At 44.3% G+C, this 26,449-nt stretch overlaps 1 protein-coding gene across 1 annotated transcript; it reads right to left on the minus strand.

Annotated features, from left to right (window-relative positions):
- Positions 1-83: 83 nt before the first annotated feature.
- ATIC (5-aminoimidazole-4-carboxamide ribonucleotide formyltransferase/IMP cyclohydrolase) lies at positions 84-24,041 on the minus strand. The gene is made up of 16 exons (XM_062002362.1): positions 23,912-24,041; positions 23,128-23,254; positions 21,360-21,436; positions 20,197-20,263; positions 17,881-17,969; positions 16,396-16,547; positions 16,136-16,292; positions 14,317-14,442; positions 14,050-14,157; positions 12,792-12,877; positions 11,466-11,555; positions 9,736-9,864; positions 8,686-8,778; positions 2,037-2,219; positions 959-1,114; positions 84-469 (listed from the first exon to the last, which is right to left on the minus strand). The coding sequence occupies exons 1-16, from the start codon at positions 23,931-23,933 to the stop codon at positions 350-352; spliced, it is 1,782 nt and encodes a 593-aa protein (XP_061858346.1). The 5' UTR covers positions 23,934-24,041; the 3' UTR covers positions 84-349.
- Between the last annotated feature and the right edge of the window lie 2,408 nt (positions 24,042-26,449).

A 26,449-nucleotide genomic window follows, 5' to 3' on the forward strand; every position in this document is an offset into this window, starting at 1 on the left:
TTTTCACCATTCCACAGGCCTTCTAAGGAATTGGCAAAGCCTCAACCATAAAATTCACCTCAGAAAGAAACCTTTATCCCAAGGACATAGTGTTTGGATGACATAAGACTACAGACCCCATATTGCTAAGAACCGTGTGTTTATTTGCAAAAGAGACTAATTTTCTACATTGGAAGCAAACTCCTTGCACCTCCCTTTTCTGTTAACAGAAGGAAAGCTTTAATTTACAGCTCTCACAAACTCTCGATAAGCACAGACTGCAGTGCCTCCCAATTAAACTGGTGACATTCCAGTCACTGCTGCTGGTGAGGCTGTGACCAGAGAGAGATCACAACAGCCCATGGCAACCTCAGTGATGAAACAGCCGAAGATTGGTGTGAATGAGAGTTATCCCCAGCTCGTTGCAAGCTTCGATCACAACCTCGTCGGCAGCCGAGCCCGAAGGGGCAGCGATGAACTGTACTCCGCTCTGATCAAAGACAGAGATATGTGTCAGGGTTAGAGGACAGACCCAAAATGCCCCTGAAGAGAGGCCAGTAGTCCCAGCCCTTCATCCACATCCCACTGTACCCAACATTGAACAAAGGCTTTTGCTGAGCCAACCCACGCACCAGGGACTCCTCATGTGAGCAGGCAGCTCTCCCCACAACTCACAAATAAGTGTAAAATGCTTCCGCTGGAAGCAAGAGGCCTTGTCTTGATGTTCTTAAGCAGTTTAATAAACTGCATACCTCTATTCATCACAAATCAACAAACTGAGCACTGTCTGGATGATTACTATTCATGTGAGACCAGTAACCATGAGAAACATCTCTCCCAGGCTGTACTCTCCTTGCCAGCAGTGCAGGACAGAGACATTCCTCCGCTGTCCACACACTTCCAAATGAGAAGCCCAGGCTGTTTCCTGGAGTCAGGTGTTTTCTTGGAGCCTGACACCCTGGCCTCACCATGACCTTACCCGTTTAGCTCTGTCAACGTTGTCTCTAAAAGGGAAGAAGGCATCAGAGCTGAGAGAGACAGACGTCAGCTTGGCAATCCACTGCTTCTTCTCTGCCTCCGTTAACTGCGCGGGCACCTCTTCAAACATCGCCTGCCATTTCAGCAGGTCTTCATCCTGCAAGAACAGAGCATGCCAGCTCAGCCCTGAAGCATGGGCAGCACCTAAGGATGAGTGAGTGACTGTGGCCTCCCTTCAACACCCAGCTCTGCTTTCTGCTCCTACAGCTCTGCTGCTGGCAGCTTCAGACCAGAGATTTTAAAATCCCAAGGGGTGGTGGGAAGACATGACTACCATCAGCTCTTTTCACATCCTGTTAACTCCTTTCCTTCCCCCTCCCCACGCCAAGGCCTGAGGGACTCCTTCTCCCCAGCTTTGATTCCGAGATGCTCTGCCTGGCCTGACTGCTCTGTGTCGGTGCCAGCACACACAAACAGGGTCTGGTAGACAACACATGATGAAGAGCAGCTCTGTTTATGATTCACCTTCTGAAACAGCAACTGCTCCAGTTCTTACCCACCTTAAACAAGTGACTGCTCACACAGATGACTCATCAGGCCTCCAATCCAGCTCTTGGCTTTCGATACTTAAACAGGACATATAGTTTTCTTGCCTTACTTAACTGCTTGTAAGAAGGAAGGCAGAGAGATTCTGAGAATCCACAAGGCCAGAGGAGTGAGCAGCACTGTGTGGGAAGGGAAGGCCGGCTGCCCAGACAGGGCTGAGACATCCCATGTTGCTTTAACCCTTCTGTGCTGATGGGGCACTACCAGATGAAAGTGAGTGCATGCCCTAGCACGGGGCAGGTGTCATCCCCCACAGTGGCAGCTGCAGTACTGGAGGAGCAAAAACTTTGCCACTGGGCCTTTAAATGCCCTTGGGGAAGTTACCATCCTGGGCCCTGGCTGCTCGATCCCCTAGCTCTTTGGGATCATTTCTTAGTGATACTCACATGCAAAACTCAATCCAGGCTTGGGTACTATGTAAAGACTCTGGCAGAAGCTGGATCCAGCAGGGAAGCCCCTCAGTCAGCCCTTACCTCACCAATGGTCCCAGTGACATATTGATCAATGGCGTTGGAGATCTCTGCTCTCTTCACACCCGCTTTGAACTTCATGGCGAGGACGCGTGGGTGGTGGCGGAGCCACCAGTTGTTTGCCTTGTCCCCAGCCAGACGTGTGCAGTGGATCCGGGACTGCTGCCCTGCTCCAATGCCTATCACCTGGAGCACACAGATACAGAGCACCATCACTCCTTGCTGCAGAGAGATCGCAATTAGAGCTGCATTCTAGACAGGCAATTAGGAAAGACCTCCCACAAATCAGCTGCACCTCACTGAAGCAGAGAAAGACTGAAGGTAATTAATGAGGAAAGCTTTGGAAATACGTGCATCCCCCACCCTGTACACTGGTTACAAGGTTAGCTCCCTGCAATGCTTCTACAGCTCTACAAAGCTAACACTCTGAGGATACTATGCTTCTTCCTTCTGACCATCACAGCCCCAGCCAGCAGAGCAAAACTGTCAGCCTCAGGAGAATGACACAATTATGGCTTTTGTTAAAGGTGAAATAAAATCCTGTTGGTTGTAGAAACTCAAGTGACTGCCAAGAGATGGTAGGCTGCCCGCCTGTTCTCAGAAAGTGCACTTCAGTTAGTGAATACCAATCTGTGCCCAGGTAACCAAGTCTATCCTGGAGGTGCCAGAATACACAGCCTGATCAGCATGTGGTGGATCACAGGACAGTATGTCCATCAAGGCTGATGAGAAAGTAAATCCACAGCTCTATCAAGAAGACTAGTCAGTAGGACCATTACACCACGTGAACTGTCAAGGCCCTGGAGCTACCAACACATTTCCTGCTCTGCCATTTGCCAGAGAGTCCAGAATTCTTGCAATAGCTGCTATGATCTTATTTAATAGCACTTGTGCTCCATATCAAACAGACCTAGTGCTTCCAGAGGTAAAATATAAAAGGTTGTGGGGGTTTTTTCCCCACATTTTTCTATGAAAATATAGTATTTGCTCAGTTCCTGCTTGCTTTTTTCAGGCCACTTCCTTTGGAGTTCTCACCAAACACATTCAATTTCTGCCAATTTCTTCACTACAGGTTAGAATATGTAGAGATCCTTTGGAGTCTGGTGATCAGGTAACTGTAAGCCATCTGCACAGTTCAGTGAACCATGCAAACAAGCTCTGCATTCCCTCTGGGCTAGTGCTGGAGACAAAGGCAACTCTTCAGTGCTGACAGTACTGAAAAGGGAATGTGTCCTGAGACATCTTGGTTATAAGAGACTCGGCTTTGGCAGACTTAAAACACCATGGCTAGCAGACTTCCCATGGCTAGCTGGGCTCCCCAGCTCAAGAGGGACAGGGAAGTTCTGGAGAGAGTTCTGCGCAGGGCCACCATGATGTTCCTCCAGGGGACTGGAATATCTTCCTTATGAGGAAAGGCTGTGGGAACTGGGGCTGTTTAGTCTAGAGAAGAGGAGACCGAGGGGGGACCTCATTAATACTAGTATTTGAAAAGTTCATGTCAAGAGGATGGGGCAACACTTTTTTCTGTAGTGTCCAGTGACAGGACAAGGGGTAAGGGACAAAAGCTGGAACACAAAAAGTTCTGCTCAAACTTAAGGAAAAACTTTGCTGTGAATGTGAGGGAGCCCTGGCACAGGCTGCCCAGCGAGGATGGGGAGGCTTCTTCTTTGCAAGTTTTCAAAACCCACCTGGACACGTTCCTGTGTGACCTGATCTAGGTGGACCTGCTTTGGCAGGGGGTTGGACTGGATGATCTCTTAAGGTCCCTTCCAACCCCTACCATTCTGTGATTCTATGACTTGGCCTGGTAACTTCTGTTTATGCTGTCAGAGCTATGGGTCCTGCTTTCCAGAGAGCTCCTGCCCCTTCAAACCATAAGTCTGACGGAAAATAAGTCTCTCCCTTCTTTTCGTCCTCATACAAAACCACAGTTGAACTGTTCACCAGCCTGCTTGCATGGGGACTGCTCCAGGGACACTGTTAAGGCTAACAGTTCTGGCCACTGCCTCAAGAATTTCCAGCTCAGACTTAAACAGATGGTAAAGCTGTAAGTCAACAGCTGCCCTCATAGCAATGAATCATTTCTCTTCTCAGTCATCAAGATGCAGTGACTTCATCTCTTACCAGAACCATAAAACATACTGCTGGATACTAGTCCCCCACAAAGAGCAAATGAAAGATTTAGGCTGCTATCTAATATCATCTGCTCAACTCTAACTGAAGTCATTAGTGCTCTATAAACCCACAAGGATATTAGTATTATCATAAAAAGATGCAAAGTTTCTCATGGCTTAGTGACACCTTACCTCACCCCCAACACTCCTGATGTCCAGTCTGGGCTCTCAAGTCCACCCTGTTAAGCCTTCAAACTTGCAGGGTGCCCTGCATCTCAAGGGCGTTCATTGCCAATCTGCAGAGGTGTATCATCTCCTCCACAGAGGCTCATCCTCTCTGGCCAAAGGAGGGGGCTTAAAATTGGCAAACACTACACACCATTAACCGTCAACTCAGGAGTGGGCCTGGCAAGCCAGGCTAAGCTAGGGCAGGGATTTTTAGTGGAGGATGCAGATGGTAGAGAGTACTGGTCAGACTGCTGCTAGCAGGGGCCAAAATACTATGAAACATTCCCAACTTCCTAAAAAATGCACAACTTCCCAGCGAGATTGGTGCCTCATCTTCGCCACCTACTTGTGAGCTGTGGGCTCGTGCTGCTGTGGTGGACCCGCTCGCTTGCCGCCAGCCCTGGCAGTGGCACTGCACGAGCCGTTTCCAGGCCAGTGCAGCCCCAACACAGCTCCTCCGTGGGCACATACGAGAAATCATGCTCTACCCATCAGCACCCAAGCATCCTTCCCAAAGAGAGTTTTCCTTTTCTCTAGGAGCTACTCAAAATATTTTTACTGTTTTTGTGTCTTAACTTGTGTCAGAAGGTGCACAACCGAGCTTTGGCTCATATTCAACAACTCCAGAATGGCAGAAACTTTGTACTGGAGTTACAGCAATGTGTCCTGTCAACTCCACACAGGCACCTCCAAACCTATAGAGATGCTATCTGCAACACATGGAAGCTTTTGGGCTGGCTTAAAGGAACCAGGGAATAGAAAAACTGCTTCTTTGTGTCTTCTTTGGGCAAGCCCACGTTTTTTTAGAAGGAAGTTCACAGCTCTGGCCTGGTAAGAAGCACTTCACTGGAAAATGGTGATCCAGGGAATGAAAAATACTTTTAAAAAAAAATTTATTTAGAAAAAAAAGTGTTTTGATGCAACACTGCTAGGGAAGACTTTTTCAATCCAGTCTGTAGTTTCTGGTCAAAAGACGAGAAATCAGAAGGCTGAGCTACTCCTTGATGCAAAGTACAGACTTGTACCTGAATCTCTTCTGAATGTACCCATTCTCCCCCTTCACATTGCTTCATGTTTTCTTTCTTCCTACCTCTTCTCTCCCTTTCCCAAACATTGGCTTCCTCCACAAAGGAATCCTCCACAAAGGAATCCTTCCTCCATTTTCTGCGTATTTTCTACGTAAAAATGAATCAAGCTTCTTTCAGAGTTTAATCTCCTGGGAATCAAAAAGTACTTAAGTAGAGGAGTGAAAGGAGACTAATATGGGCTGAGCAGAAAAATCACTTAATAAAAAAAGTTGGGGTGAAAATTGAGAACTACTTGACAACAACACTTTGGCTGGCAGGAGAGCCAAACATGCCTAACAGCAGCAATACTGTGCAAAAGCACAGAGTGGACAAGATGGATAATGCCCAAAGGATCTCTCTAAAATGACCCAGATTGGCCTGGATTTACTCAGATTTACCCCAAATAATGAGTGAAAACAGAAACCCTAAATACATTTGGAATTCCAAAAATCAAATATAGGACTTCACAATTGGGAAGACAAAAAAGTTAACAAAAGTCTGCACCAGCAGGCAGATTAACAGTTTAGTTTATCCCACTGTGCAGAGAATAAAGAAAGTAAATAATTTTGACTTTCTCATTTAAAACATGATGGTATCATTAGTGACTGGCTTTGCAGTGCTGAAAGTCAGACATAATAAATGCAAATGTTTATTGCAATTAGTGTCAGCTGGCTTCCTGCAAATTAAGTGCCACTCAAGTCCATCAATGCTCCTTCCCACTCCATGCTTTCCTCTAACTCATGAACACAAACCTAAGTTCAGTAAGGACTGCCTTGCTGGAGTGTCCAATGCACATCTGAAGCCAACAAAGCTGGGATGCCAAAAACATTCTGGATGTCTGATGCACAAGAGTTTTGCCAGACAATGGGGATTCTGGAGGCTGAAGTAACCCCCGGAAAACCCAAAGCAGTGGAACTGAAAGCAAGCTGGACTTGCCAGGCTTGGCTCATATGTCCCACACCATTTAAGTTTAACACTCCAGAAGCTACTTTCCATCCCTGGTTTTCATTTGTGGTATTTTTTTGTTTGCAGTCAATCGTTCCCGTATGGATCCGACAGTAGGTCTCAGCAAGTGATGTGCCCTGTAGTTAGCTCTGCACAGCATCCCCACAAAGAATCTAAGCTAACCACAACCTTTGTGAGACTAGTTTTCAGCAGGCTTCACTTCTTTCCCTATCTGCACCTTAAGAACAACACTGGTACTTCCCAGTCTCAAGAAGCTTTTAGAGACAAAACTGGGAGGACTGACTGATTCACCAGCCAGTGAGGCCTCATCTGGAGTCCTGTGGCCAGTTCTGGGCTCCTCAACTGAAGAGAGACAGGGAACTTCTGGAGAGAGTCCAGCACTGGGCCACCAACCCAACATGATCAGAGGACTGGAGCATCTTTCATAAGAGGAAAGGCTGTGGAAACTGGGGCTGCTTAGCCTGGAGGAGGAGAATGAGGGGGAATCTCATGATATTTACAAATATCTAAATGGTGGGTGTCAGGAGGTTAGGGCATCACTTTTCTCTATTGTATCTACTGACAGGAGAAAAAGGTAACAGGCACAAGCTGGAACACAGGAAGTTCCACTTTAACAGTTTCACTTTTCTATTCATGTGAGGGGGCTGCTCAGGGAGCTTATGGAGTCTCCTTCTCTGGAGGTTTCCAAATCTGCCTAGACACATTCCTGGGCAGCCTGATCAAGGTGAACCTGCTTTATCAAGGGACTGAACTGGATGACCTCTAGAGGCTCCTTCCAATCCCCACCACTATGTGACTCTGTGACTTTAAAACCAGAAGGGAGTAACTGACTGTAATGGCTGCTGACCCTTACTGTTAAAAAGGTCACTTGTTTCTCAGTGTAGCACACAAGCCTGTGATCCTGGCAAACTCTGCCACACCTACGACAATCCAAGACAACACACGTTCATAACTTATATGCCTGCAAATATGCAAAGCACCACTGAAGCCCAGCTAGTTAAATCTCTGCCTGCCTCCACTGGTTTTCACTCTTCCCTTCCATATGGTACATGCATTATCATAGGCATTTCAGAAACATCTGCAGCACCACGTTAAATCCAGACTTGCAAGAGCACTGGGAAAAATGCTGCTGTAATAAGGGAAAAGGAGCAAAGACAGTGACACCTTTGTTTTGGGGCTCCAAGAACTGACACTCTTGAGTACAGAGAACTATTTAAAAGCAAGAAAAAAAACAACCCCAAAGTTGAATAAAAGACAAATGCCAGACCTCCAGAGACCTGTTTCCAAGAGCCACACAGCACATGACCTCAGGAAGCACTGTGAGACAACACTGTGATGTTTTCAGGCTGTAGCAACAATCTGACAAATGCAGGTGAGTAGAAGTGCAAAAAGGCCAGTGGGGCAGTTCATATAGACTGTACTTGTACAATACACTGGTTGCTCCTTTTTTCTCATTTATGACGTATCAAAGCTCAAGATCAAAAAACTTCTTTGTCTTTTCCTTCTGCATTTTTTTTAAATAATCCAAGCCTAATGAAAACTTACCATGGACAGCAGAGAAACAGCTGAACAGCAGCATTATGAGATTGAGCCATTGAGCAAAAAGACAGTTTTCAAATACATCTGCAATTTCTGGATAACTAGCTGAAGCTGAACACCTAGTGATAACTGGGAAATATGGGATTTTTTTTTTTAAATGTAAGATTCTTATATCAACTACACATTTGATAATGTCCTTGTAAATTCCAACATCCATGATAAGTTTTTAAAAAATCAAGCACCATAGAAGATTACTAATGCCCCAAAGGGGAAAAAAAGAAAACACATTCCATCCTTCTTATATAAAAAATGGAAATAAAGCTAAGAACCACTTGGACATTTAGAATCCAGCTGTGATTTATACCATACTGTCCTACTATCACATTATCATACTATGATTTCCTAAGGCTCTACATACACACCCTCAAAAACTGATACAAAAGCGCACAGTAGTCAGGAAGAAACGACTCAAGTTCAAACTTGCAGAAGCCCATAAGCATTTCCAACCCTATCATTGAAACAGCCAGCCCTGTTATTACCATGAAAATGTTACCCTGAGGATTTAAGGAGCCTTTTGAGAAACACAGGTGTAGCTGCTGTTCTGCATGGCAGAACTGTCTAGGACAGCTCATCTGTACTTGTTTAATAGCTTCCTGTCAACAAATGGCTTTAGAAGCGGCACTGTGTGCGGCGGCCGGGCCGTGACAGCATGTTCCTCAGAGATGGCTGTTCTGTTACCTGCCCATCCTTGGCGTAGCAAACCGAATTGGACTGGGTGTACTTCACAGCGATGCTGGCAACAATCAGGTCTCGGATAGCAGCCTCAGGCAGCTGAAACAAAACACCATTGTCAACAGCCCACCTAACAACCACAACTAGCCAGCTGGCTAGTGACCTGCAGACCCCCAAAGCTGTCCCAAGTACTCTATCAGAGAGAATAAGGCAAGGTAACTATCCTGGTTTGTTCAATTACCAGCAAATCTTGTTTAGATTAGGAACTGTAAATGATTGATTTGGCAACTCTCTCCCAGCTCCTAGGGACAAGACTCAGTCTTGCTTGATGACGAGGGGTCTATAACTAAGCCCTCAGTCTGCAATGTCTAATTTATTTGCTCACTGGCAGCAAACGTGCTTGTAGGCAAAAAACTAAGTGTATGTGTAAGTGTGCTCAGAACTGCAACAACTCTCAAAACCTGCATTAAGCATTATTTTTAAGTCTACTCCATTACTAACTTATTAACATTATTTTTCTTACCTCAATGCCTGAGCTTGCTTCTGAGACCACGACTAATCATGTGTTCATTAACGTTTAACATGTTTTTAATTGCAACAAGATCAGAGACAAAGAAATATCAGATAACTTTCTGATGATGTGAACCCTAAATGATGAGCAGTATCAGCAAGGCCAGAGTTTATACAATACACTGTCCACAAAGAGGAAAAGTAAACAGTGAGTCAAAATGAGATCACAATGGATCCTTAGCCCACAGCTGTCTCACCTTAAGAAATTACATACAGTAGCTTCTTATAAATAAGAAATACAAATACTTTGGTAGTTGGAGATAAAGGGCAAGACCAGCTCTTCTTATTTAGGCAAGGAATCAAAACAAAGGCAAACGACTCCAATTTACCCAATTATTTGGTCCAGAAAGTTTGCTGCTTCATTCTATTAAGCCAGTTAAAACTCATTCAAATATTCTAAGAACTCTCAAAATAGAACCATGGTGACTTCCAAGCACACCAGTTCATTCCATCAGACTTTAAGCTCATTTATTTTCCAACACTTACATTTTTATTCTTCGTAACAATGTTCTTGAACAATGACCGGTCAATGACTGCATTGTTCCTCTTCTGCATGAGATGCAATCCGTAGAGGGTTCGGATCTCATTGTCATCCGGCTCATAAAGGGGATCCATCTAAAAGCCAACGAAACACTCTTGGAGCAATTCAAAGCCAATATCCAGGAACAGCTTAGGTTAAAACACCTAAGCTATTAACACCTACTAACACCTATTCCATTATTTAAAGGTATAAATATATATAAATAGATGCTCTCTATTCTGTTATCTATTAACACCTATTCTATTACCTAAAGAATCCAAAGGGAGCAAAATGTTTAAAGAAACCAAAGTCAGATCATCAGAGGTAATTAGTATCAACTGGAGCAGCAAGGTCTCAATGGCAGGAACTGATGTTTCCAGGTTGAAGAGAGGCAATGCAGTGGAGATGTTTATGGCGAAACATCTGTGTTGAAAGCCACAAAAATCTACCCAGTTTGAGTCTTTCACGGAAAGTGGAAAACATTCACACAGAGTTTCACAGCCTTCCACAGGAAGGTGGAAATATTTCAAGCTGCTTCATATGTGCCTTAAGGCACAGCTCCCAACCCTCTTCAACCCATACGTGGGTTTATTTAGAATTTTGGCAGACTCAGTTCAGGTTACAGACAGGAAATAAACCAGATTAATGCTACCAGCTCTAAATAGGAGCATGCACATGCTTTATGTGGCTTCCCTAACCCATTTAAATTTGTTCAGATCAACTATCCTTAGCATGTCTCTGCAGACAGGCCCCGAAGATACAGGCTTAACCAATATGACCTCATCCTTGCAAAGCTAATTGAATTCAGAAGGTAATCAGCTGCCAAGATTGTCTGCAATTTCATTCCTTCTTGCCTGAAGCTCCTCAGCCATCTTCTATAGCTCCCCTGGTAACAACAATACAACTTCAACTTCAGCTAAGCCTTAGATTGTCTTTTTGTAATGTTATAGTGAAGTTCTCTACTCATTTGTTTCTCCAAGTCAGGCAGAAATAGGATCTGCTTGGAATGCTGCTCTGGCAGCATTCTGTAATCTGGTAGTCACGTTCACCAAAACTAGTGATTCTGAAGTCCCAAAAATCACTGTGGGAACAAGGAAGGCAACCTGACACTGACTTAACCACACTAACAATATTCCTTGACAAGCATCCTACTTGTAGCACATAAAGGTGCATCATCCCAGGTCCAAACTCTGCCTGTGATGCTGCCTTCATCAATGACTGCACTAAAGACTGCTCTACAAATAGCACATGCCCAGACAAGGCTTCCCCTGGTGACATAGTGCACATGCTTCTCACTGCCAGGACTCACATCACATCTGTATCTTAGACAAAGAAAATTGAGGAAGAAACAAATTCAGCAAAAGCAAGAGGAAAACTGGCAAAGAGCAGGAACGAAGAAACAGAATTTCTCTGCCAAGTACCCTTGCTGGTTCACAGATTTAATTACTTCAAAACCACATCAGTTTGAAAGCCAAGGAAGGCATTATAAAACTACTCCACTCTAACACTATAGGCTGAATGAGACCACAATACTGCTGATGGAATTTCAGGTCATCCCAGAATTGCCAAAGACCCCAAGGAAACATTTTCATGCACTGTATGGGGGGCTGTATCAGCCTCCCAGTTATTTGACATCTGTGAAAGGCAGGTACAGGAAAAACAAGCAGAGGGTTCATAGTGGAACAGGAGTACAAACCTGGAGGACACAGTAACCACCATTCTTCTTTTTGGCAAGGATTTTGAGAGCTTCTTCCTCATAGCCAGGAGCAACTACACCATCAGATACCTGCAACACAAAAATTTCAGCTTCCAGATAAAAAAAAGACAAAAAAAAAAAAAAACCACAAAAAGAGGAGCTAATACTGAAAACCCTGCTTGCCATTTCCAGAAGGGTATCGAAGACACACATCTCTCAAGGTCTACATGTACCACAGAACACAAAAGGCACTATTGCAATATTGGTTTCAGTCCTGAAACAGCAGAGCAGTATAAGCTCTTGTCAGGAGTTAGTAATCAATACCCCACCATCACATTAATCAGAATGGAACTAATACCTAACATCCCTCTCCAAGGTGAAAAAGCTCATGCACGGCATCCTCACTTCTCAGCCCTAACAGTAAACATGGCTTCAAAAAAAAAAGATACCCATATTTCAACAGTGACACTCCTGAGGAGGCAAAAATATTGGCAAAAAAAGCTGTTAAGAGCACTGAAACTGAGTTTACATTCATCTGTGTCATGAAGTGATATATACCTTCTATATTCTTATTCTACAATCCAGGTGGGTTTTCTTTTGATTTTAAATAACAGTGTACCAAACATTACCCCCATAAACCAGTCAAACATGTCCTTTCATTTGTTTGAAGGGAAGTCTCCAGCATACAAGGCAGCCTTTTGCCTTGCACCTTCCTCCTCTCAAAAAAATTGCAAGCAACACATAATGAGATGAACACAATTGGTAAAACATTAACTCCCAATTGTCTAACTTTGTATTTAAACTAGTGGCTTCTGCAATGGAGTTAGCTGTGGAGTTAACATCAAATCCAGAGAAGTGAAAAGTGCAGCCTGGAGAGTGGCTGAGCCTTACATGTAACTTGCATCAGTTGGCAGGTACCAATCTACATCCACATCCCTGCCTTGGGCAAGAGGCTGTCCATCAGCTCTTGTCCTCTGTTGTTCTGATTACTGCCCTTCAACAAGATACTTGTGACAGTCTCATCAGGGTTCATTTCCAGAGGCCTGCTCTGAGGCAGAGGTTTGCAATCATATCTCAGAAAGCAGCCTTGAAAGCACTATTTTACAGGTTCTCCCACACAGACAGGTTTTAACTGATAGGAAGAAAAATGCGTCAAAAGACAGGTGTAAATTCTGTACTCCAGATACCAGATTACACAAATGGACCGATAAATAATCTTCAGTAAAATGGGCGAATCTACACAGAATGGCTGTTACAAACTAATGACTCCATCTCATGTGATTCTCTCTTTTCACACCAGAAAAGACTTGCTGCTGTTTCACTAACCTCTCTGGAAATAATCTTGGCAGTAGCCACATCACAGATATCAGACAGGGCAATGAAGTCACCAAAAGAAGACATCCGATCAGCACCTGCAAAATTGTGATTTTAGTTACTTATCAAACTAAAGAACATACAAAGAAAAGCCTTTGCTCTCACAAGTCCAGCAGAGCTAATTATTTAAATCCACACCAAAAAACTCCCACTAGGTCATGGGTGAAAAATCCCACCTCAAGACATGCACCTTTTCAATATTCCCATAGTTCAGATATTCTTCCTTCTTCACTGCATTTCTCAAAGCTCTAACTCTAATGTCTGCCTTCATTACCACAAGCAGTTCTGCTGTACCCATGGTGGCAAGAGGATAAAGAGAGGCAAGGATGATACAAAAAGATTTCAGATGGGACATGGATGGAAAAGAGCAAAGCTTTTTAGATGCCTATGTTCCCATCAGGCTTTTCCTGCAAGAAATCAAGCTCAGAAATGGAGCTAATTTTGTTTAAAATATATTCTCTAATGCATAGCTAAGGTGAACTCAGCTCCTATCACCAATGTTCTACTACTCAGCAAGGTCAGTTCTGTCCTTGCTGATTTAAAGGTTTATTTTTCTGTTAGTCATACAATGGTTTTCTGAGGGCAAGGTTCAAAGGTGGTCTTTAAGGTGGTGAAAGATGAACCTCAGTCAATATGTCCTTTATCAAGCAAGTTTGCTTTGTTTTCTGTAATCTGAGCGGATCTTCTAGGAACACCATGGAAAACGAGAGAATTAGAAAAGCAATAAGCAGAGGAAGCTATTTTTATTTACTTATTTCTAGCTTTTGAGAGTTCAGTAGTACAAAAGCATTAAAAAAAACCCACTAAATAGCAGGCAGAAACATTTCTACTCAAGTTCAGTATTCCTGAACGTCCCAATCTGCAAGCAGAGGGCTGAGTGTGCTATCAGCACAATTTTTTATCCATCCTTTAGCCAAAATCCCATACATTTTTTTTTGTATGCACATATTTAAAAAATTTTTTAACAAAATCTCTACAGGTTTTCTGTATACATCAAGCCTCTTTGAAACAATATACAAGGTCTGCTCACTCAGAACAATTTTTGATAGGCAGTCAGTTCATTATTCAGTCAGATCCTTATGGAGAAAAACGCTACGGAGGAAGAGTACAGTGCAAGGTGAAGAGCTTGCGAAGTGCTAAACCTGCTGCCTGAGGGCTGAGAACTGAACTCAGTTTTTTGGATGTGCCATTTCATTCCTGGGCTTCTCACCTCTGCTGCGTGCATAAGCAGACGCTAAGGGTGTTAAGGTCTTGTGGAGGTCATGCACCATGCAGACTTGTGCCTCCTCTTCACTGAGCGGTGTTCCAACAGCAGCGCCTAGTGGGAAACACAAGCCAGGGCACTCAAACCACAAACTTGCTGGTCCCTGCCCCTGGAACCTCTCTCAAAACTACCAGGGAAAGGGACACAGACAGGGCCTGATAGCAGTCATAGTCTGTTTGACATGGAAAGGACTGCAAGGAGGAGCCACCCTACCTGCAGGGCTGACATGTTTGAAGGAGGCTGCAGCAGGGATGCCTAACGCATGCTTGAGTTCCTTCACCAGCTGCCAGGCATTGAGAGCATCACAGAGGTTGATGAACCCCGGAGAGCCATTCACCACTGCAAACACACCACACAAACAGACACGTTACAGTGAGCAGAGCCCTCTCTTCTTCTGCAGGCTCTGGGATTTCTCCCACCAAGAATTCAAAGCACTACAAATTGTTCTTGTTAAATGACACTGACTCCTCAGCAACTGGTTAAGTGCCTTGAAAAGCTTCAGTGACTTGTGAGGAATGAACAGGCTTGAGACTCAGGGGATGCAAAGACAATTCTCTTCCCTACCAGAAGCTGCTCATATGACCTTGGAGCAAGACATACACTGTCTCCATGCACCTCACCTTCTGTGAAAATGGGACAAAAAATAGTATTCCCCTTTCATGTGGAGTTCTTCAACTGGCAGCCATTTAGAACAAGGGGTATCCTTTTCTGAGGGAGTCTACCAGAGCATGAGTTTGCCAATGGTGCACAGGCAAAGATGTCAAAAGAATAAAAGGCACAACTCAGGTAGATTTAAAAAAAAAAAATCCAGTAAATAAATTTCACATAGTGACTATGGCTCTGATTCAACAAAGTACTCCTGCACTAGACAAACTTTAAGCATACGTTGTATCTAACTGATGTCAACGAAACCACTCAGCCACAAAATTTAGGGCATGTTTTAATTAAAATGCTTAATCTGGTCCTCCCATCAGAAATCCAGAACGGCCAAGAGTAAAGGCCATTCAAAAGTCTGCTCTTGTCCTGCCAGAAGAATTGCCCATACTGATGTGGCAGGACTGGGAGCATTTCAGGAGACAGGAAGAAACATTTTAGCAATAGTCCAGGGCCGGGACAAGTGAACACAGTGCTGTTTTGCTGCCACACTGGAAGGCAGATTTGCAAGCAAGTCTATTTCTAGTGCAGATGTGGGAAAGCTTTCTATGAGATCCTGGAACTGAAATAAGGACATTCTGCACCACAAAGCTTCACTGTCTGTTTAGAGGACCATGTCTGCATACAAGGCATGCCTGGTTTTCACCAACATTAAAAGGAACCTCAAGAGTAAGAGTATCCAGACTTTTTCTTCAAAACAAGGGTTTCCCCTCACTGCAGCAGTGCTGTGATTAGTGGCACGCTCTGTAAAATGGCAGAGACACCAGATCTGTCCCAAACTCATGCAAGTGAGAGACTAGTATCCCTTCCCTCTGTCACCATTAGCACAAGCAGCATTCTAGAAAACTAAGGTAATAAACCTCTGCTCAAAATGATAGAAGAAAGAAAAAGACAGAACAAGATCTATTAAAACCTAGAGAAGAACAGCTTGGTTTCTAGGCAGTAAATGTGACACAAAGACTGGGAAGATAATAAAACTGGAAAATTAGAAGGAGTAAAGCATCTTAAAAGGATGAGGATTTTTTTGCCTTTGCAAAATCCAGATCTGATGTCAAGTAGAAGGTGTGCTATGTAAATCTGCTCGAAGTATCTTTAATGTGGACACACAATCCTACATCAATAGAAAACATGGCGCTACTGTTTAAGTCTTGTGGGGAGTCGGCAGCCAAGCCTTTCTATCTCATGATGCTGCACCTTTTAATTGCAAAGCTAACACAACTCGGTAATAAAGCCATGGTTGAGGTACTGATGGCCATCCATTGGACCATGGTACAAGATGGTACTTTGGTTTTAAAAGATAACTCTGAGACAGGCCCAAGCACCTCCCTTTTCTAGCTCTCCCAGAGCTCCCCTTTGGCCAACATGTCCTAGGTCTCACCTGTCAGAGGAAGTTTGGGTCTCATCGTGTAGAGCTGCGCAGGACTCTGGTGAGGATTCATGCCGTACCTCAGGGGCAGCTGGGACACCCCCTTGCTGTACTCCTTCCTAAAGTAGTCAGAGATGGCTGCATCATACTGAGCAGTGTGGGTAAAAGCCTGGGGACAGAAAGAGGGACACCAGATAACTTACAAAGGTTTAAAGAAGTGAAGGAATGAATGAATGGCAAATAAGTCTTGGCTGCAACCACACACAACTGACCTTCAGTGCAAGGTGACGCCTGGTTTCCATGGAAGTGTCTTTGTCCCTTGATGTTGCCATCTCTTTAGCCACTGCAGAGTAGTCTGCAGGGTCACACACAACTGTCACACGAGAGTGGTTCTTGGCAGCTGCCCGCAGCAAGGCAACTCCTCCTGCAGGAGAACAGAGGCATAAAGCGCCTTCCTTCCAGACACAGCATAACCAAGAGCCAGATCTGAGGCCAAGGAGGTATGTGCACCAATAAATAATTTGTGCCAGATGAATGTGCCCCCTCTTTCTTCAGCAAGATGGGACTGTAAGAGGACTCTTCAAAATGCACAAGGCCAGTGAGTTTGACTCAATCAGCTGGTGAAGGTGCATACTGGTTGGCCTTTGCAGACAAGCAACTGCAGGGAATGTCTTCAGACAGCACAGCCAGATCCTGCAGAGAATGGTTGTGGCCACATATTGCTTGAGCATCGTCCTCTGCAACACTAGGCTGGGCAGGGGTCTATAGGAAGATTTACTTCTACACTGCCAAGCAACACAGGCTCCCAAATCTCTCTGCAAATATTAATGAATCTTGCCCAGGTCCTCTGTGTAAGATAAAATGCCATGCTTCTCCCTCACATCTAACTCTGCACAGCTATTACAACACCTTAAATCACACACAATACTAGGCTGTGGCAAAGGAAAAGTAGAGGCTGGCACTGCTACATGCAGACGGAGCACTACTCCATAAAACATTTAATAGAGCACTCTGCTGGGCACCATTTCAACTAAACTACTGCAAGAAAAGTCAATCCTAATCTAACCCCATGGCACAAAACTGTGCCTGTACTGTTCACAAGCTGCCAAGCAGAGATGCTGCAGTGAAAGAACAGCAAGCCTTTTGGCGTTAATAACTAGCAGGAAGAGCAAAACTGCTACTAATACTGGTGGCCATGCTTCTGAACTCAGGTTCCAACTACCCTCCCACATATGCAGACCAACTCCTTTCCTCGTAATGGCTACCTGCAGTGAAGTTTTCAGCAATCCCCAGAGCACTTGCAGTGGTTTGTTTTTTTCTCTCCAAAGCTCACAGGTTTTATTTTTATTAGTGACAGAGGCTGCAAAAAGGTATCATCTGCTCCCTGTGTTTTGGTAGAAAGTATGTTCCACCTGGCCTTTTCTAGCACACCCTTCTACAGTACATTAGGTTCCTGCTTTTGGGTGGTGCATGACATGCCTACCTGATGCAGCATCATCTGCCAGCCTGTTACATCAGTCACTTGCCATTTTAGTTGAAGATCTGCTTAAAAGTAATGATCTTTACCCAACTATACTTTCAGTCTGCTCCTTGCAACTCCTGAGCTTTTTAGGAGACTTCCTTTATGGGTGAGGCCACTAAACAAAAAGAAAATAACCAAGATCCCTTACCAAACAAAAAGAAAAGAACTGAGAACCCTTAGAGACCAGAACCATCAAGTCTGCCCAGAGAACATATCTGCTCTCCCTTTAACTTACCAATATCAATCTTTTCCACTGCTTCTTGCACAGTTACATCGGGAGATGATACAGTCTTCACAAAGGGGTAGAGATTACACACGACAACTCTAAGAATTGAGAGGAAAAGCAGGGTTATTCAGTAAGAAATAAAAATGCCACATTGGGCTTGGCCAGCACAAGATACAAGTCTAGTCTCTCAGATCAGGGACAAACAAAATCCTTTAGCCAAGGCTTCTTTCTACAAAAGTCTTAAGAGACAGTGGTGTTCAGCCAAAGGCCAAGTGACAGTAAAATGCATTATGAAATTTAACTTAACTGTGGGCATTAAACACTGCTACAGCAGACAGAACCACAATTTACCAAAGATAGAGTTTCTTTAAATACATGGGCCTGTATTGAAGTGCTTAGCAGTTTTGGTGCACTTGAGCCACATCTAAGGACTTCAAAGTGGGCTCTCAGCAGTAGTGAACACAAGCAGTTACCAACTGTAAGACAGTAAGCACCCAGGGCAAGGTCCATGGGAAACATATGACAATCAACTCCATTTTCCACAAGTTTTCCAAGTGCAGAAAATAACCTATGTATCACCTTCAGGATTTTTAAAGCACAGCAAACTTGTGTGCACAGCCTGGAGCCCATAAAACCTCTGTAGCACACAAAAGCAGGAGGAAGAAGTGACTTTCCCCTTATCAGGTAAGGTTGGACCTTACTGGAATTAGTTTTTTTAATATGATCTGAAAGAAGCTGCAGTCTGTATTCCATAAAGCATAAAGTAGTAACCTGCCCTGTCCCATCCTAGCGGTGCTACCTGAACTGTAAGGAAATTAAGTATCTGTTTTGACCTTCACAAACAATGTTTTAAATCCAAGAGAATTAAGCTACTCTCTTGATCAGAATATATAAAGATACCAAACTGTAACGCATGCCTAGTACTGTCAGTAAATTGCTGTGATGCATATACTTGTGTCCACCTTTTAATATCCCTTGTTTCCACACTGCGTGATAAACTCAAGCAGAAGTGATGATTGGATTCCAGTATGGTTTTCAGAACCCTCTACGTCTCTGAATTTCCTACAATGACTTTTACTATCTGTTCTATTTCTAATATCTCTTCCCACCAATTCATTCATGCTCCTAACTTGTTGCAAACCATCAGGAATCTGTGGACTTTTACACTGCTAATGCTTTTATCTGCAGAGATCAAGATAATCAATATCAAGGCCTCCTATCTTGAGCTGGATATGTAAATTTTATGCAATTATACAAAGACATTCTTGATGAGGATCAGCTCCTTCTGCTTTATGCAAGACAACTCAAATCCCAACTATTCCTCCAGATGAAAGTGCACTGTAAGTCACTTACATAAACACACGTTTCTCCCCACTCCATTCAGCAGAGCCTGCTTTTATATGCAGCATACTCTGAAGAGCCACCATTGCTGAGCCTTCTATGAGGATTCCTATGTTTATAATTTCAGGTTTTCAAATTCAGCCTGGAAATCCACCCATCCTAGGTACATCATTTTTTAAAGTAATTTTAAAAGCTAAGATGCATTCTGGACCAATCATCACAGACAAACTATACCTCCCATCCTGGTTATACCTACAATTCACTATGTTCAATTCAGCCATTCATTTCTAAACCAGGAGCTACCCACCAACATAGAACTGGTTACTCACAATCACCAGTCAGATGTTAAAACCAACTAAACATGGTCACGGACTGCCCTGTGTGTGTGTACCAAGTAAACACATTCTAACAAAGAGAAAAAAGACCTTTGGTATGTCAGTGCACAAACTGTATTACTCCAGTCTCTGACTGCAGCATATTTGCTAAGATTTCTATTATCTGTGTTTTCTGTGCATGTTCCTGACCTGCTTGTCACATCTACTCTTTCTGTGTTGAAACTCAGTAAGTATTATGCAAATACCAAAAGGTATATTTACTAAACAAGCATTTCAAAATCAGGAATTGTTATCTGGTCAGACACTCAGAGCCAAGTTGAGGGGAGATGCACTGGCTCCAAAAGCACTGAATTCAATTTTGCAAGATATGGCCCAACATTACCTAAAGTGCCAAAATTCCCAGATAAGTAGAAGAAATTGAAATCTCTATTCTCTGTGTTCTTGGTTTAGTTTTCTTTTCATATAAGTGATGAAGATGCATCTATAGAAAACTATTTTCAAAGCCATAGTATCTCCTGACTGGGAAAAACATGGGAATTGCAGATCTTCTGATGTTATAATCCCTACTGCTCTTATTCACTGGTGTTGACTGATCCCTAATGTTCACTTTTGATGATTGATGAATTGCATAATGTCTCTCAACATTTACCTTACAAGGCTGAAGTCCTGCTTCTTCATATCAGCATTATCTTCTGGAATATTGCGAGCTAAGATGCCTAGTCACAAAAAAAAATCAGTACATCTTTATTAAAAAAAAAAAAAAAAAAAGAGATCAACAAACTTTTTAAATTCAACACCTTCCTTCAGACTGTGCTTTCCTCCAAGACTTTCTGCTATAAACCTTCCAATTCTAGTTCAGATAACAGTCCTTAGCTGCTACTCTGTCCTCTTCCTTTTTACTAACTCTGTCCATTCATATTCCATATTAACACTTTTGTACCCCAAGGCTAACTCTTAGCATATTCCACACAATGAACAGCAATCTCAAAAATATTCTTTAGAAGCACTCTGTTGCTACCCTTAAAACACTAAAACTGTCATTAAGGAGTTCATGGCAAGGAAAATGAGCTCATGGCAAGGAAAAGGACATCTGTTACTCATCAGTCAACATCACACAAAGCCTATGAAACAACAGAAGTGAGAGAGGCTGTGCCTCTAGCTGAGCAGCATGGGTGGCTAGTTTGAGTCCCAGAACACAGAGAAACACACAGGTGACTGGCTGGCACAGAGGAAGGTTCAGGGTTGTCAGAGATTGTCTCCAGCCCTCAAGCATGGTGGGCAAGAGATTCAATTTGAGGAATCTCCAGCACTGTAGCAGGAGATGAAAAAGCAGACGGGTTAATGAGCAAACTGACTGATTATCAGACATCTTCCTTAGGGAAGAAGAGCCAGGGAATATTGGAGCATGCAGAAATTTCCCAGTAAAGACTATGCTATTGTGTTCCTTATGCTGCATACCAGATTCATCTATGGGCTAAACTCAGAGGAGCTCTCTGCCTGAATAGGTCTGAAATTGGCTCTGCAAAGAATGTGCAAGGGCATTCACAGAGAATCCCTGTTAATTGTAGCCCTGGGGAGGAAAAGCTCTGATGCCTAGATGCCAGCCTAGCAACAGAGGAAGTAACTCAGCCACAATGCACTTCTCCCCCCTCTGCTTTTCACCTATCCCTTTATGCTACTAGAGCCAATTTGTTCTCATTACACAGCTCTTCCACACAACCCTTGAAAAAGACATCTGTCAACCCCTTCTTCCCACCCTCACTGCCCAGGGATAACACTTTCAGACTGGAAAATATATTAGAAGAAACATACCAGCATGGACAGCAGGATGAAGTGTTTTCACACGTCCACCTAACATCTCTGGGAACCCTGTCAGGTCTGAAACATCTCTGCTCAACAACAAAACACAGCATGATTACAGATACACCATACTGACTTAATCTATAGGTTGAATGTTTATTATTCCCATCAGGGCAGTAATTCACATCTACTGGCAATGCCTGTTTTACTGGAAGGAAATTTAAATCCTAAGAGCTTTGAAGGCAGCAAGGAAGGGGAATTAAACTTGGCTTTCTTTTGGTTCATCAATGACATGAGGAGATTAGGGAAGAAAACTACATGCACGATTCCTCTAAACTGCAGAACCTTGTATCCTAGTAAGAACACAACACATCAAAGGTATATTACTGAATTGTGAGGGAAAACCTATGCTGAGCAACAGACTTTGATGCATCCTTCTTACAGAAGGCTGGGAAGTGGTTCTGAGCTGAGGCATTCTACATTAAGACAGATCTGACTTTTTTTGTTATGGTTGGCATCTGTCAACAAGCTAGCAAAATACTGACAGGTAGAGTAAGGTTAGCAGAAACAGCCAAAATGTTGGTTTAATGTTTTTTTGACTCTTCACAAGACGTTGATCTGCATCTTGTGCAAAACAACAGAAGACAGAAAGGACACTGCTTTCTAGTAACTGATCACCAAATAAAAAGTACAAATTTGACAACAACCCACCCCTCAGGCCAAAGAAGCAACAGCTGCTTTTCCCGTGAATGGAAACAAAGTTCACAGCTAACCAGCATGGTTGTTTCTCAAATATACCAAAATAACGAAGACAAGCAAATCCCACAACAGTATTATTCACAGAGTAGAAGACCATCCTCAAAAAAAGCAATACTTTAGTACTCTTCTTCTCAGCCTAACCAAAACATTAATTTTCACTAATGGCTGTAAGTGTGAAAATAAATTGAAGAAGGAATGGGAAATGTGACCATCCATTGCTTCAGACTTCTGTGTAGTCAAGCAAAGAAACTGAAGAGACATGACCAAGTCTGGTCATCCATGCTGGATAATGGTGAGGAGAGAGTTTTGGAGGCAAGTATATTCATAGTGATGTGTCCCAGTGGCCTACCATTGCATGCACTGGAAGCAAAAAAGGAGTCACCATCACCTGTCCTGCCACATAATTGCCAAATTTTTCAATTACTGCACTTGAAACAAGTATTACGTGGCCAGAGTTGTTTTGTAGTCACAGAATGGAAGAAACTAAAACAAATGCCACAAAATAGTGGGCAAGCTGGTGCCTATAGGTGCCCCATCTCAAATAGTGGATACTGTTTGAAAAAGTGGGCCATCATGCTCAGAAAATTATCAGTGAAAAGTGATCTCCAGGGAGCTTCAATACACTGCTGCCACTTATCAGTCCTGTCTCAGCAGCAGGCAAAGATCAGCTTTCACCTGGCTACGAAAAGCAGCACTAAGGTCAGATTATGAATTTCAACACAACCAATTGTCCCATGGGAGAAAAAAAAAAAAAAAGGCTCAAGACAGACAAGGCACCATCATAATGCTCCTGACATTTCTGTGTGCTGACCTGCACAGTTACACTCTCTAGTCCCAGTCAACAGACTTTGGTCCAAGAAGGTTCTGAAATTTGCTCTGAGGCTTTTGGGGTGGTTTTTAGATTTTTTTGAAGGGAAGACTTGCTTTCAGATCTGCTCACACATGGCAAAAACATTTTAAGCAACCCCAGGACCCAAGTAAGCAAGCACTTTGGTGGAGATGTAGAGGAAAGCATCAGTACCTGACAGGCAAACCAGCATCTCTCAGGGATTTGGCTGTTCCTCCAGAGGCAATTAAACCCAGGCCAAGGGCATTAAGACTCTTTGCAAATTCCACCAGGCTGGTCTTGTCAGAGACACTGAGTAAGGCTAACAATGGGCAAGAGCACAAAACATTTTGGTTTTAAAACAGGACACAAAAAACCCAACAGGATTAAGAGACTAAAGCCTTTATAAGATATATGTAACGTAAGAATCTTCTCTGATGTGAGGTGACCGGGCAAGGGAGGGAGGAGCTAACGAGTGCCTCAGGCTTCCACATCGGAGAAATCCCCCACGCCCCGACAGCCCCAGGAGAGGGAGCGGCGGGAGAAGGCCGCGCTGCCGCTGCTGTTTCAGGGTTCCGACGGCGGGACGTGCCCCCACCGTCTTTCCGCTCCTCCTCCCCTCTCCCCTAGGAGTTCAAACCCCTATTTTACACAGCGGCGGACCAGCTCGGATCGAAGCCAAGGTAGAACCAGCCCTACGAGAAGGAAGCATCCACACAAACACGCGCACCCTCAGGGCGCTGGAAGCACCGGGTTGGAAGCGGCGGTGCTGCTCTCAGGCGGGAGGCACCCGGCCGCCCCTCGCCTTCCGGGGCCGCCCTGTTTGAGCAGAACCCGGCAGCCGGGAAATACGCCTAGGCCCGCCGGCTCCGGCCCACCCGCCATTTGGGAGCCCGGCGGGCAGGCACCCTCCCATCCCCCTCGGCGGCCCTAACGGCCGACACCGGTCGTCGGCCGAGCCTTGCCGCCCCCACGTTACCGAGCTGCTGCCGGGCGGCCATGGCGCCGTCGGTGGGTGGGAGCGCGCGCTGGCGGCGTGAGGGCAGGAGGGCGGGGAGGAAAGGAGCGAGCGCCGGCGGCCCGGCGGGATTTGGGTGCCCGCTGCACGGGAGGCGGGAGCCTGAAGGGCCGGCCCGGACGGGGCGGGGAACGGAGGGGTGGTGGTAGGGTGGTAACGGGGGTGTGTGTGTGTCTGCGTGCCAGTGGCAGAAAGGGGAGGAAAGAGCGGGAAGGAGGGCAGACTTCACTTACCCCCGTCTGGGTGGCGGCGGGACCAGCCCCGCGTTCGCCGGGTCCCTATGGGGATGGGTGGGATGAGTGGCCACAGGTGCAGGACATGGGAGCCAAGCAACTTCAGGCAGGACAGTTTTGTGGTTTTTTCTCGTACTTCTTCAATGACTGGAAAGTCAGCTTGCTAGGCAGGTGAAAAATGAGATGTGGATGAGGCAGTGGTTCATTGCAGTGAAAGGCAGTGCAATAAGGACAATTAATACTTTCGCAGAAATTCTCACTGGAATTTCGTCTGTGGAAGATCCTCTTTCAGGGCTTACCGCCTAGTGACGAGCAGGGACAAAGACAAAACACTTGTTTACCGAGTCTGAGGTAAAAAAATTAAGCTTGTAAGTAGTAAAATGATGGTTTCCTTCCCATGATTATTTTTATATTTTTCTCTGTAAGGGAAATTAAGAGGGAGAAGCTTATTCTCCTCTACAGACCTCCAGATTTCCTGGAACTCTTTTCAAAAGAGCAGTTTTTGTTTTCATTCTAGCTTGTGATTGACAGCACTGATAGAACGTGTTGGTTTTAACATAGCGTATTAAAATCTCCACTGTGCCCTGGTACACCCTATCAGAGACAACATGCAGCAGTGGGACAGCAGTAACCCATGCTGCTCTGCAAGTGAAGAGTTCTGCAGTGAGTTTGCAGTGTAGCCCCTGTCCATCACCCTGCCAGCATTTCCATGAGGCCACTCCATGGCTGTCTTGACACTGCAGCAGCATGCAGTTACTGCTGCCATTCCCAGCAGGTAGCATGGCCCAGCAAAATGTCAAACATTTTGCAGGTATCAGGCCCAGCAAGCTGGGACATAGTTATCGTCATATAACGTGCACAATCCTGACTTGTGTTACTTCTGGAGTGGTGGGGGCCTGGGTGTGTGGGTTTTGAATCAGGTCCTTAAGCAACAAAGTCAGCGTGAGCAGATCCCTGAGACATCCCTGCATACTTCCCTCGTGTGTTCATGGTCCACGTAGGTGTTCACTTGGTGTGCACTTGGATCTCTCTGAGCAAGCAGACTGCATTAGGTTCTCCACTTTCATTTATTTGTTCTTTTAATGGAAGTTTCTGGGTCTTGCTGACAAAAAGCTCGGAAATGCAAAACAAGCACAACTGGAAGGCCTAGAAACTGGGCTGGTTTGATTTGTGAATCTCTGGGCTTGGGCAGTATTGTCTGTGTAAGAAAGAGTCAAGCAAGAAATACTAAACATACTAAATAAACCCACTATATGTATTACTCTTAGTAGCAGCTAGTGACAAGCAGTAATAAATTACTGCTCAGAAGTGTGGCTTGGGCCAAATGAAAATATACTGTTAAGTGGTACATGAGCACTATCATTATGAGAATACACACCTTTGAGAGAATAAAAGGTGTACAAAGAGTACAGATTTGTTCAGCTGAGGTGGGCTTTGGGGATGATTAATGTGTGTGAAAATGAAAAATTCTACAGACTTCTGCATATTTATGCAATGTTGGAGAGCAATTGCATATTCCTGTGCAGCGCCTGAGCAGCCAGGGAGCAGTGCGCGTGCTGGTTGTGGATCAGAGTGTCTTGTGATATTGCAGAAGCCTCATGCAAGTAGGTGGCCATTTCAGCCTATGCACAAGGGGACAAGACTACTGCTGCTTTGAGACAGAGCAATGTTATCTGTGTAAACAGTGCCGTTTGCTTTTTTAGCAGTGTTTTGTCCCTTGGCAGAGAGATGAAGTGTCTATTTGCACAGGGGTTTGTGTGGCAGGAGGGAGGTTTGGGTTTACCCTATGTGCTCTCTTGGATTGACGCGCGAGAAGGGGCGTTAGGGCTGCATGCTAGAGGGGCGTGTGGATTTGGATGTGACAAGTATGTTCTGGTTTTGGGATTGCCGTGTGAGCAAAACAAACAGCCTGCCTCTCCAAAGGTTTCATTTTGTTTTTATAGAGCTTAACTAATTGACAGGGTTTGGTAGAGCATATTCAAATATCCTGTGCTCTGCTGTGTTCCATCATTTATTCAGTAGGAATGAGGCCTCACTGGAGGTTTTTCCTGGTGTTTTAAAGCATTGCAGAAGCCAGTCTTGAGCCAGGATTGCAGCACCATCATACTGGAAATCATGAGAATAGCTAAATACTAAAATTACAAATACCAGATCAAGGTTATTTCTAAATCATACTAGGGCCTACTTCCAAGAAAGACAAATCAGGCTTAATTAGCAATGTACTCTGCTGTGTTAATAAGAAGTAAAAAGAGGATGAATCCAAATA

The sequence above is a fragment of the Colius striatus genome, chromosome 9 (assembly GCF_028858725.1).
Source record: "Colius striatus isolate bColStr4 chromosome 9, bColStr4.1.hap1, whole genome shotgun sequence".
NCBI classification, from domain to species: Eukaryota; Metazoa; Chordata; class Aves; order Coliiformes; family Coliidae; genus Colius; species Colius striatus.

Bases quoted from the DNA above. Each gene is read 5' to 3' on its own strand.
- ATIC (XM_062002362.1), bottom strand. From the start codon at position 23,933: ATGGCCGCCCGGCAGCAGCTCG. The intron at 21,437-23,127 runs GTACTGATGCTT...GTTGTTGAGCAG, and splicing joins GATGCTGGTTTGCCTGTCAG to AGATGTTTCAGACCTGACAG. The intron at 20,264-21,359 runs GTATGTTTCTTC...TTTTGTGACTAG, and splicing joins TCATCCTGCTGTCCATGCTG to GCATCTTAGCTCGCAATATT.